General features: G+C 48.5%; 1 protein-coding gene across 9 annotated transcripts; it reads right to left on the bottom strand.

The window, feature by feature from the left end:
• Positions 1–354: 354 nt before the first annotated feature.
• On the bottom strand, positions 355–10,311 carry fxyd5 (FXYD domain containing ion transport regulator 5). Of its 9 annotated transcripts, none has more exons than XM_088620876.1 (13): positions 10,157–10,290; positions 7,492–7,633; positions 7,080–7,128; positions 6,104–6,163; positions 5,599–5,691; positions 4,954–5,040; positions 4,399–4,464; positions 3,400–3,465; positions 2,899–2,934; positions 2,437–2,472; positions 1,837–1,911; positions 1,592–1,637; positions 355–1,300 (listed from the first exon to the last, which is right to left on the bottom strand). In XM_088620876.1, exons 2-13 carry the CDS (start codon positions 7,630–7,632, stop codon positions 1,276–1,278), a joined length of 780 nt encoding a protein of 259 aa, XP_088477002.1. In that variant the 5' UTR covers position 7,633; positions 10,157–10,290; the 3' UTR covers positions 355–1,275. The 9 variants fall into 9 exon arrangements, with proteins under 9 accessions (XP_088477002.1, XP_088477001.1, XP_088477006.1 ...); XM_088620875.1 differs by lacking the exon at positions 10,157–10,290 and adding an exon at positions 8,289–9,028 and having other exon boundaries at positions 5,599–5,688; XM_088620880.1 differs by lacking the exon at positions 7,492–7,633 and having other exon boundaries at positions 5,599–5,688; positions 10,157–10,310.
• Positions 10,312–11,105: the final 794 nt, after the last annotated feature.

The following is an 11,105-nucleotide window of genomic DNA, read 5'->3' as shown; positions in this document are numbered from 1 at the left end:
GAAAAGAGAAGAAAAGAAACACAATGTTTCCACTGTGGAGCCTTCTTTGGGTGTGCTGATGCAGCTACCTACTTGAATGTAAAATTACAGTCTAGTGTACTGTAATCACATGCAGTGAGATCATGATAAAAGTACAGTACAGTGCAGTAAAGCCCAGTGAGATCCGGGTAAAAGCTCAGTACAGTGCAGTAAAGCCCATTGAGATCAGGGTAAAAGCACAGTACAGTTCAGTAAATCACAGTGAGATCAGGGTAAATGCACAGTACAGTGCAGTAAAGCCCATTGAGATCAGGATTAAAAACAGTATCGTGCAGCAAATCACAGTGAGATCATGGTAAAATCACAGGAGATCAGTTGAAAATCCAAATACTCTTTACTGGAACGAATAAAAGTAAATTTAAAAAACAGTCATGTAAATATGGTAAAGCCATTAGATGGCCTTGAAAAGAGGAAATTGTTTACACTTTCAATACAGCTGTAAATCATGAGCCAATGGAAATGGCGACGAGAAATTGTTTCTGTACTGCCCAGGATCATGGGAACACTGTGGATAACCCTAATTCACATCTCTCCAGGTGCATCATGGGAAACCCTTGACCCAGTGCAGCACACAACAATGAGGGAGGGTTTGACACTTAGGACACCTCAGGAAAACTCTTAAGAGCTCAGAACTACAGTACCATGGTAAAGTGGAGGAATATCATTGATGAGTTCACTTATGCTCTTTCGGAAGACAACAACTCCTCTTACTGAGCATTGATCTATTCACTATATTGCTAAATGTCTTACAAAAAAATGTAGGCCTCCCAGTTATTGTATCGGCTACATTCTCAATGGAGAATCCACCCTCCAAAGATTGCTACTGAACAGGCAGTGCAGGGAAATCAGCTCTCCAGTCTCTGAGCGCAAGTCTTGGAATTTTCTTAAGGAATCTCCGGATTGAATTGCAGCAGAACAAAACAGCACACACACAAAATGCCAGGTGTCTCTGCCTCTACAGTGCATCTCCTGACATATTCCATGGGTTTCTGATTACTTAAACTAGGCAACATATATATATATTAACCAGGAATTTTCCTTTGATGATCTTCCGGATGTGTCCTTGAATTCCAGCCTGCTGGTCTTGATTTGGAATAACTACTGGATTCAAACTATTTTTTTACATTTTTGAAAACCACCTTCAAATATCCTCTCTGATGTCGCATTTCCATTGAGCAGGAAATCGAAATTTCCCCCTTTAAACCAGTTATTAAAGTACACTTTCACTCTGTCTTCTCAAACTCTGGTCAAGTCGTAGCTCCTAGGACAGAAACAAAGCCATAATTAATGTCTTGGATACTTAGCTTTCTGCATGTCACTGCTCCTGTTACCAGTAAGAGCGATAAAGTGTAGTGCAGTGGGGATTGCCCTTGGGGAATTCTCCAATTCTCCAGCTCAGGGGACGAGGTCACACCTTTGATCTAAAGCTCTGCGCGGTCATTTGGAATGAAACACAAATACAAGCAGTTGTGCAATACTGGCAGTTCACTTTGCTGGTAGATATTGTAACCTCCACCACAAGCTCTGGGAAGTCATACAGTGCAAAACTTACTTTCCCTTTTTCATGCGGCACTTCGGCATCCGGCAGCTTCTGCCACCTGGAGAGGAGAGAGGAGAGAGGAGAGAGGACAGAGTTAGGGGCCTCGCGCTGGCGCAGGACAGGAGTGACCGAGGAAAAGAGACAGAAGAAAGGAAGACGGGGAGGGGGGATGATGGGAGTGCGAGAAACAGAGAGGGGGGTGATGGGATTGTCCGGGAGCAAGTCAGAAGGAGAACAGAGGAGGATGCTGAACTCACAGCTCATGACCAGGATGCCCATGATGAACAGTACGCCAGCAAACACCAGGCCCAGTCGTCTGAGAAAGGAGTAATCTGGAGAGAACAAGGAGACAGACATGCTCTCGCTACAAACTCTGACAACCACAAGTCAAAATCCACATGCTCTGTCATGTGGAACAGTTCCGCTGCACTGTTTGTGTCTCCTATTCACAAGAACTCAAGATAATTCGACTTCAATCCTGCTCTAAGAGCTAAATATATGCAATATAAACCCTTTGTCCCACAAGCAGTGTTTTATTTGTAGTTTTAATTTAGGAAAACGTTTTAGATCTAATTGTTCCATTCATATCTGCTGAGCCTGAAATTGCTCACTGCTGTAACTCTTGTAAGCAGAGCGGAAGGGATACAATTAAAGGAATCCGACCCCAGATTAAAAACAACAGCCCCAGCTGAGCTCCTCCTCTGAAGGACTGTCAGGGACAGCGTGATGGACCACAGCTGGACTGTGTCCCCTCAGCCCTGCACCTGTATTGTCTTGTGACTGAGCAGGACAAGTGACACCGATGTGAACATTTCAGTGGCTTTTAAGATTTACAGTAAAAATGAAGATCCGGTTACCGTATTTAAAATCATTGTCGCTGCTGTCTTCTTTAACTAAGATAGAAGAGAAACACATGTTAAATGACTGAGCATTATTCTCTCTCCATTACACAAGGAGCCTGTTTACTGGTATGGCAGCTTCATCTGAAAGGGCTCAGGGGTGACATGGTGGCACAGGGGCTTTCTGTGTGTGGTCTGTATGTTCTCCCCATGTTTGCATGGGTTTCCTCCAGGTGCTCTGGTTTCTCCCACGGTCCACAAGCATGCTGGTGGGTTAGTGGGCTTCTGGGGTAGACTCCTGCTGCCCCGTGACCCGGAATGGGGAGAAGAGCCCCCTTTCCTCCTCCCCCAGCTCAGGGGCAGTCTGGTGAAAGTGACAGGTGTGTCCTGCAACATCGCCATCTCCTGAAACTTCTGGTAGACAGGCCCTCCCCAGACACATCATTACTGGACAAGCAGTAATAATGGAAGGCTACTGACCTCCAGACCCTGCTTGTTCAGAGTTGTCCTGGTTCCCTGGGAGACGAACAGAGAAAGGAATTTGATGAAACGTTAAGTATTTTTTTCTCTTGTGTAATTCTCATCTCCACTCTTGGATTCACCTTTCAAGGCGTGAGAATCTGGGCTCATGAGGACAGTAACTGGCTCAGTTCAGTCCCTGAGACCCCAGTTTTTCAGGGGCTCTAGTGTCTTCAGTCAGGGGTTAAAGGTCACTGTGAGTCTGGGCTCATGAGGACAGTAACTGGCTCAGTTCAGCCCCTGAGAGTCCCAGTCCTTCAGGGGCTCTGGGGGTCTTCAGTCAGGGGTTAAAGGTCACTGTGAGTCTGGGCTCATGAGGACAGTAACTGGCTCAGTTCAGCCCCTGAGAGCCCCAGGTACAGACAGCACAATTTCTGACACAGTTCTTCAGAAAACAGATCAGTCTTCTCAAGGTGCTGTGATGTTGCTCATTTTCTATCAGAATCTCTCAGCCCTGTTTACCTTGTGAGGAAGTGGAGCTCTGTGTTTCTGCACTGGTCGAGGATACGGACGTAGTGGTAGAGGAGGCTGGGAGGAAGAAACAGAGACATGAGATGATGAATTTACTCCACTCACAGCTTTAGACCTTTGGAAGTAACCATTGTTACAGGGTTTTGCAATGCTGCCAGTTTTACGGCAGACATCCTCAGTGTTGATCCTAGAGGGCCAGTCAGTGTGTCTGCAGGTTGTGAAATTACAAGCACTCAAGAAGCTGGTAAACTGGATCCAAAATGATCTGAGTGACACCCATAGACACACCGACACCCCCAGACCAGACAGCTGCTCTCTAAGACACCCCAGACAATGACTGCGGTGTGAAACTACAGATTCAACTCAGAAAGGAAACCTGCTGAGCTACACACCTCGCCTGGGGTCCTGCAGGAACACTCACACTCCCAAAGACTGCTAATGACCTGGGCTGCAGCCGAGCAGTCTGACCCGGTTCTGGGGTCCAATTCAACATCCACACTCACCACGGAGTACCAGCCCCCCCGAAGCCCCATGGACTGTCCTACCTGGCTCAGTTCAGTCCCTGAGAACCCCAGTCCTTCAGGGGCTCTGGGGGTCTTCAGTCAGAGGTTAAAGGTCACTGTGAGTCTGGGCTCATGAGGACAGTAACTGGCTCAGTTCAGCCCCTGAGAGTCCCAGTCCTTCAGGGGCTCTACTGTCTTCAGTCAGGGATTAAAGGTCACTGTGAATCTGGACTCATGAGGACAGTAACTGGCTCAGTTCAGTCCCTGAGAGTCCCAGTCCTTCAGGGGCTCTGGAGGGTCTTCAGTCAGGGGTTAAAGGTCACTGTGAATCTGGGCTCATGAGGACAGTAACTGGCTCAGTTCAGCCCCTGAGAGCCCCAGGTACAGACAGCACAATTTCTGACACAGTTCTTCAGAAAACAGATCAGTCTTCTCAAGGTGCTGTGATGTTGCTCATTTTCTATCAGAATCTCTCAGCCCTGTTTACCTTGTGAGGAAGTGGAGCTCTGTGTTTCTGCACTGGTCGAGGATACGGACGTAGTGGTAGAGGAGGCTGGGAGGAAGAAACAGAGACATGAGATGATGACTTTACTCCACTCACAGCTTTAGACCTTTGGAAGTAACCATTGTTACAGGGTTTTGCACTGCTGCCTGTTTTACGGCAGACATCCTCAGTGTTGATCCTAGAGGGCCAGTCAGTGTGTCTGCAGGTTGTGAAATTACAAGCACTCAAGAAGCTGGTAAACTGGACCCAAAATGATCTGAGTGACACCCATAGACACACCGACGCCCCCCAGACCAGACAGCTGCTCTCTAAGACACCCCAGACAATGACTGCGGTGTGAAACTACAGATTCAACTCAGAAAGGAAACGTGCTGAGCTACACACCTCGCCTGGGGTCCTGCAGGAACACTCACACTCCCAAAGACTGCTCATGACCTGGGCTGCAGCCGAGCAGTCTGACCCGGTTCTGGGGTCCAATTCAACAGCCACACTCGCCGCGGAGTACCAGCCCCCCCGAAGCCCCATGGACTGTCCTACCTGGCTCCGTGGTGGTGCTGAGGCCCTCGGTGTAATCAGAATCCATGGGGAATTGAGTGGCGCTGATGTTGTACCCCTCCAGGGCTCCTGAGGAAACCAGAACCAGAGTCAGTCACAGGGACGGACTCAGGACTCAGCTCGCACACCTCTCTCTCATACGTATTGAAATGTGCTAAAGGCTGTTCATCTAGTATAATGCTCTCTGACGAGAGAGTGTACCACCTCCAAACCATCACAGTGATTGCGTTCAGGTCATCACTAACACTCAGAGTCGTGAAAGTGCTCTGAAGGCAAATCATATCACCTACGGCAAATGTACTGACATTAGTGAATACCTGAATTATATCATTAGTATATACTGTAGTGTGTATATGTACGATATTGCTGGTATATGCATCACTGCATAAGTGTATGATATTCCCAGACATCCCAGAAAAACCATGGAAAATCCACAGTAGACATGCAGCGGCCCAGAATTGCTGGGACACCTTGGCACAGCCTGTCAGAGACACGCCAGAGCTCAGTGCACAAAACAACTGAATCCAAACAATTTAGCCGTGACCATTTCAAGCAAGTGTGACCAGTTTCTTCTCTCTGGTTTCTTTATCAATCCCAACTTCAAGGCGAGTGTTCAGGCTACTGTACCGCTGCTGTTGGTGGACACATCGCCATCCTGCAGGTTGAGTGTTGTAGGCTGCTGCTTTGTGGTTACAGCGTCTGACAGGCTCTTGTTTCCTTCTTGGAATGAAAAAGAAGAAAAGTATTCTTCAGACAGAAAAAATCAGGAAATTTCATCAATTTATTGTCTTACACTTGCTTGTAATCTGACCAATTGCTATTGCTGTACTTCTACTTAAACCAATGAGCAAGTCATTAAATTCATTCATTGTTCAATAAGCTGATTCATGTCTTCAGTAGCACATAGGTATACAGCAGCAGCTGGTCCACAAGAAGGTATTAAAGCCTGTCATTTTACAGCACTGTGTGCTGTGTGTGTGCAGGTCTGTATAGTAGCACTGTGCTTACAGTAAGGTTTTCATGTGAACATGAAAAAGTGAGGAGGAGGGGAGAGGAGGAGATGGGAGGAGAGAGAGGAAGGGTGGTTAGGAGAGGGAGTGGAGAGGAAGTGGAGGTGATAGCTGTGGAGTACCTAGAGAATCCGTTGTGATTGCAGGGATCGTTGTCTTGACAGGACTGGCAGGGGTGCAGCCTGGAAAAAAGGGGAGAGCCGGTCAGTAGGTTAGGTCTTGACCTCCTCACCCGCAGCCCATGGGCTCTATCTCATCTAGCGAAGCTGCACCACGAGACGGGCAGCGTGATGCAGTGCAGAAAGACAGGAAGTGGCCAACTGATTTCTTATTACAAGAGCGAGCGGCTTCCCAACTGTAGCGATGTGGAAACCGATGAGGCTGCCTTAGCTCTGTGTAGATGAGAGAACGCTGCTGCACGGAAAACAGGAAGAAGAACAGCTTGCAAAGAAGAAGGTCATTTTTCTGGTCTAGTAGATCGTTCAGTAGAAAAATAGATATAACAATCCCCTAGAACAGACCCTTGAGGTTTTCTGGGTGTTCTGTAACACAAAGGCTGTCAGTGGGAGAAATAATCCTGCAGTGCTGTCAGTGAGAGCTGTGTCTCTCCTCCAGTGGATGGAGACTCTGCTGTGGTCCTGCAGTGCTGTCAGTGAGAGCTGTGTCTCTCCTCCAGTGGATGGAGACTCTGCTGTGGTCCTGCAGTGCTGTCAGTGAGAGCTGCGTCATGTGGAGCATTAATCTGGACACAGCTGGGAGTACATGACTGGATGGAAAGTGTACACAGTGGTGTCAAGAACTGTAACAGTGACAGAACTCAACTGGATGAGCTAGATGAGCAGAATCCAAACAGATCTAATGGGTCAAGTGGCCTCTGCAGCCTTTGTCATGTTCTCAACACAATTGCTTATTCATAATTCGTGCAGGGGGGGTAAATAATTTTTTTTTGTGAACACAAATATTTTACAAATAGCAGGTGTGCGAGTGCTATTAAGCAGCAAAAACTCCGGTGCCTGTGCATTAGGCATGCTGGGTGCAGATGGAGATGAAGAAAACCAGGAGTGGAGTGGGCTTTGGGGATGGGAATGGATGTCTCACCTCCTAGCGTGAACAGCAGGCCAAAGGCAAACAGCTGGGTTGTCAGCATCTGTGAAGAGAGAGCACAGGCGAGACACTGAGACAGAGGCTTTGTGCAGGGAGCTGATCAGGGGCACACACACAGCACACGGTGCAGATCTCGGGGGGAGACGCATGTGGCCCTGGGAGCCCCAGGAGGCTGCACGTGGGGTGGATGTCCCTCAATTGGCTGTCACAGGCCCCCCCCTCCCTACTGCTCTGGGTTCCAAGAGCTCCCCAGTCTGGATAGCTGAGAACTACATAGAAAGGGCTGAAGAGTGAGTCTCCTCCGTCCCTCTTTCTAACTCCCCTCCCCTCTACACCGTCTCTCTCAACCCCCTGGCCCCCCGAGCTGCAGCCCAGCCCGAACAGGAGAACACCTTCTCTCTCTCACACTCTGTGGCAGCGTTGCTCCAGTCCACACTGGCCAGCTTGTAGACGAGAGCCGTAAGCTCCGATGTGAAATCAGACAGGGGCAGGGACGAGCTGGGCACAGATCCTTCTCGCACTGCGAGGATCCAGCTTTCAGCTGCATTCTGGGAAAAATGAGCCTTTGTTCGACCCTGACCATCAGCTGTAACTGTAATACAAACTTCTGTAGCACGACACGTGTGAGCTGAGAACGTCCTGTACCGGCCACCTCCTGGGGAACAGGACAGGAGCCTCGCTACTATTAGTAGTAATAATAATAATAATAATAATAATAATAATAATAATAATAATTCTTTATTGGCGATCTGAGATGGTGATGCGAATTGTTCCTGCTTTGGAAACACTAATTCATTGTTCCTGTCAATAAAGATCTTTGAATTTGAACAGAAGCTTTATCCCCCCTCCCTTCTCTCAGTCCTTTTCTGAGAAAAAAAAGAAATGAGAAGGCTCTCATACTCAAATTCATGGAACTTTATTGTTCTGCCCAGGGAATTACAGCATTGCCAAAGCAGAAACATTAACAGAGCAAGCACAGCACAACCACATCATTGGCGATTGAAGTACTTCACATAAAAGATTGGTGAGAGACAGGCTCGCGCTCTGCTCCGCGGGCTGTGACAGGAGATCAGACACAGTGCTGCAGCTCTGGTGACTGTGCTCCCTCATCCTGTCAGAGGTAGGCCTGTCTCTCTTCCCCCCAGCACGCTCTTTCAACTTCCTGTTGTCAAGGGAGGACGACTTCTGCAAGCCTGCCCTTACCTCATCAACATCCGCTCACCCGCTTGGCCAGAAACTCCCAGGGCCAGGGGCTGTATCTGTGCCCTTCGTCGTCGTTATGTGCTCTCCTGTCACCTTTCGCCTCTCCGAGCTGCTTCATGTGCCCAAGACCTTAGTTTATCAGTGAAGGGCCAGCAGCCCTTGTCAACAGCTGCCGCGTTTAAACGTGCTGTTATCTGTGACTAGTGCAAGGAAACACAGGCATAGCACAGGGATACTACTGGAAAAACCTGTCAGCAGAATGGTCAGTCTTCATCATGGAGAAGATTTGCTTAAAAATAAACTTACTACCAGCAGAATGGTCAGTGGACAGCAGAACTGTAAAACAGCTGAAAACCATTTAATCTGGCCTGGTGCTGCCATGAAAATATTAATCTTTAAACTACAAAAGTCATCAGTCCAGCTGTAGTACACCATGAGTACGTTTATTTTTAAGCAAATCTTCTATATAATGAAGGTGAACATTTCCTTTCACTGAAGTAGCAGGATTGGCCAAATACCACCGTCTCTTCAAATCAACCTGCTCTCCAAATCTCCTTCTCACAAGACAATTCTAATGGACACGGAATTCATGAGCTTCTATAAAACCAACATGATAAAAACAAGCACTTCTTTAGAAAAAAAGAGCTACAACCTGGCTTTGTGATGAGTAGACTTAATAGCATGAAATCTAGTTTTCAAATGTTAACAAGACGAAGCATAATGCTAATTTAATACCAAATGAGTATAAACTTTACTTCCAAAACAGAGCTGGAAAATTGGTTCCCTCCCCAATTAATCACAATAATTAATTGATTTTTATTAAACATTAATGAATGACTGCTTATAATTTTGCTGGAGCTGTACACACATAAACCTCATTTTTGTTACTCAAGACTGTATTGAAAAATATTTCAAAGATTCAACACAAAACCTTTCACCATTACAGAGCATACAAACACATTTCTGCTTTTTCTGAATCACCCCCTGGTTTGCAGGAAAATTGAATCTGCTCTTTGCTGCAGATTTGCATCAAAATTTGCAAGATTCTAACAGTGCATGTTTTTACACTGCTTACACCACAGTTTCTGTCACTACGGGGAAAAGCACCTTTTAGCCCAAATAAAATTGTAGGTAAGATTTACAGCTACAGGGAGTCAGGTCAGTGTTCGCGTGTCAGATGGCTCATCACAGGGATCTCCAAGGAGAATTTTGGGGGTATTTAGCACCTGATCTGTGGGTGTTGTGTGAAACCCATCATGTCTCCAGTTTTAACTGCAGGTGGTTGTCAGCCATGTGGCCGTGCCCACACACTCACACGCCCACAGATCTGGCAGGATTATCCCCCGGATTGAATCAATCCTAAATCCCCAGTCCGCTTCGGCGTTCCTGGAGTTCCACTGCGCACCAATTCTGCCCCGACCTCCCTCCCCACAGCACAGAGCCTGGTAACCGAAGCAGGGAGAGCTCATGAAGACCGTACGTTTGAATGTACGTCTTCAGGCCTATCCCAGACCCCCCTCAGAGGATTGTTTTACGAGGGTTTTGGGCAACAATTTTCGCCCGACTGTCAGCAGGCCACAGCTCCTGCGCCTCCCCCTGCAGAGCTGCGATGGGGAGGGGGTGAGGGTTTGACTCCTGCCTCATGCACGTGCTGAGCACCCCCGCCGGCGCCGCCTCTCTCCCACTGCTCCGGGCCCTCACCGCCAGCACGGCGCAAGGGGGGGCACATGTGCCTGTGGCGAGAGACCCGCTGCTCCTAATCTACCGTTTCGAAATTCACAAGCCCCTTATCTCCCTCCCTCGGCCTGCCCCCCCCCCCAGCATCTGCCCTGCAGGAGCCCCGACAGTCAGGGGGGACCCAGCCTTACCGTGGTGCCCATCAGTCCAGATGAGGTTCGGCACGCAAAGCTCTTCCCTCCTCTCAGACAGACTAACGGAAAAAAACCTCATCAACCTGAGTCACTGGTGACTTCCTCTCTCCGCCTTCCGCACAGCCCTCCCCGGACGCTGCTTATCTCTGCACGCTGCTGCTCTCTCTCAGCCCACAAGAGCACCCCCCGCCCCCCGGCCCCAGAGCGGCGCAGTCGCCGGGTTCCCACCTGCAGCGCTGCCACGCCCTGCCCTGCAGATATCAGCCTCCGCTGACGCAACAGTTAATCCTGCAGTGCTGGTGCCAGCTCCCTTTTCTGCTCGGTGTTGTGCCTCCAGTTTCATTTTCCTCCTTTTCTTAACTTATCAAGACAGCAAGCTGCTCTTACTTTCAAATAGCACCTACAGTGGTGCATCGTCCCTCGGCACTTCACGATAAAAGACAATGACTTAAATTCAGTTAAAAGCTGGGGGACAGAAGGCAGTGTTCACACAGGATCTGATCGTGCCGACTAACTTGTAAGTTCAGATATGGGCTGGGAGATCACTCCACACTCCTGGAGTGACAGAACAGAAAGCACAGTTTCCCAGCATCTCCGAGGACTTCCGGGGACTCACCGGGAATTTCTACCATCTGCCAGGGAGTCCCAGTGATTGGAGCCTTGTACTGGGAATCAGTCCAGAGTCAAACCACATGCTAGTGTGTAGGGAGTTAACCGTTCACTGGTGTCACCAGGAAACACGACTATCTGACAGGTGAGCCACACCATTAATTCATTCCTAAATCCCCAATGTGTCCCAGGTCGCCCAGTGTCCCGGTACCCTTTTTATATCAGTGCACCCCCCAAATGATCCCACACATTCAGTCCATACCTGTTCTGCCTTTGAGCAGTGCGGCCCTGGAGGAAGGGCACAGGGCTTAGTGTGACCTCTGGGCCTTATTCTGAA

Source organism: Lepisosteus platostomus, chromosome 26 (assembly GCF_059453375.1).
Source record: "Lepisosteus platostomus isolate fLepPlt1 chromosome 26, fLepPlt1.hap1, whole genome shotgun sequence".
Taxonomy (NCBI): Eukaryota; Metazoa; Chordata; class Actinopteri; order Semionotiformes; family Lepisosteidae; genus Lepisosteus; species Lepisosteus platostomus.
Note: the sequence above shows the minus strand (reverse complement) of the source record. Positions and strands in the feature narration are given on the sequence as shown.

Excerpts from the sequence above, each read along its gene's own strand:
- fxyd5 (XM_088620875.1), bottom strand. Across the intron at positions 2,473-2,898 it reads TGAACAAGCAGGGTCTGGAG|TTAAAGAAGACAGCAGCGAC; the intron begins GTCAGTAGCCTT and ends CTTCTATCTTAG. Across the intron at positions 1,638-1,836 it reads GGGCATCCTGGTCATGAGCT|GTGGCAGAAGCTGCCGGATG; the intron begins GTGAGTTCAGCA and ends TCTCCTCTCCAG.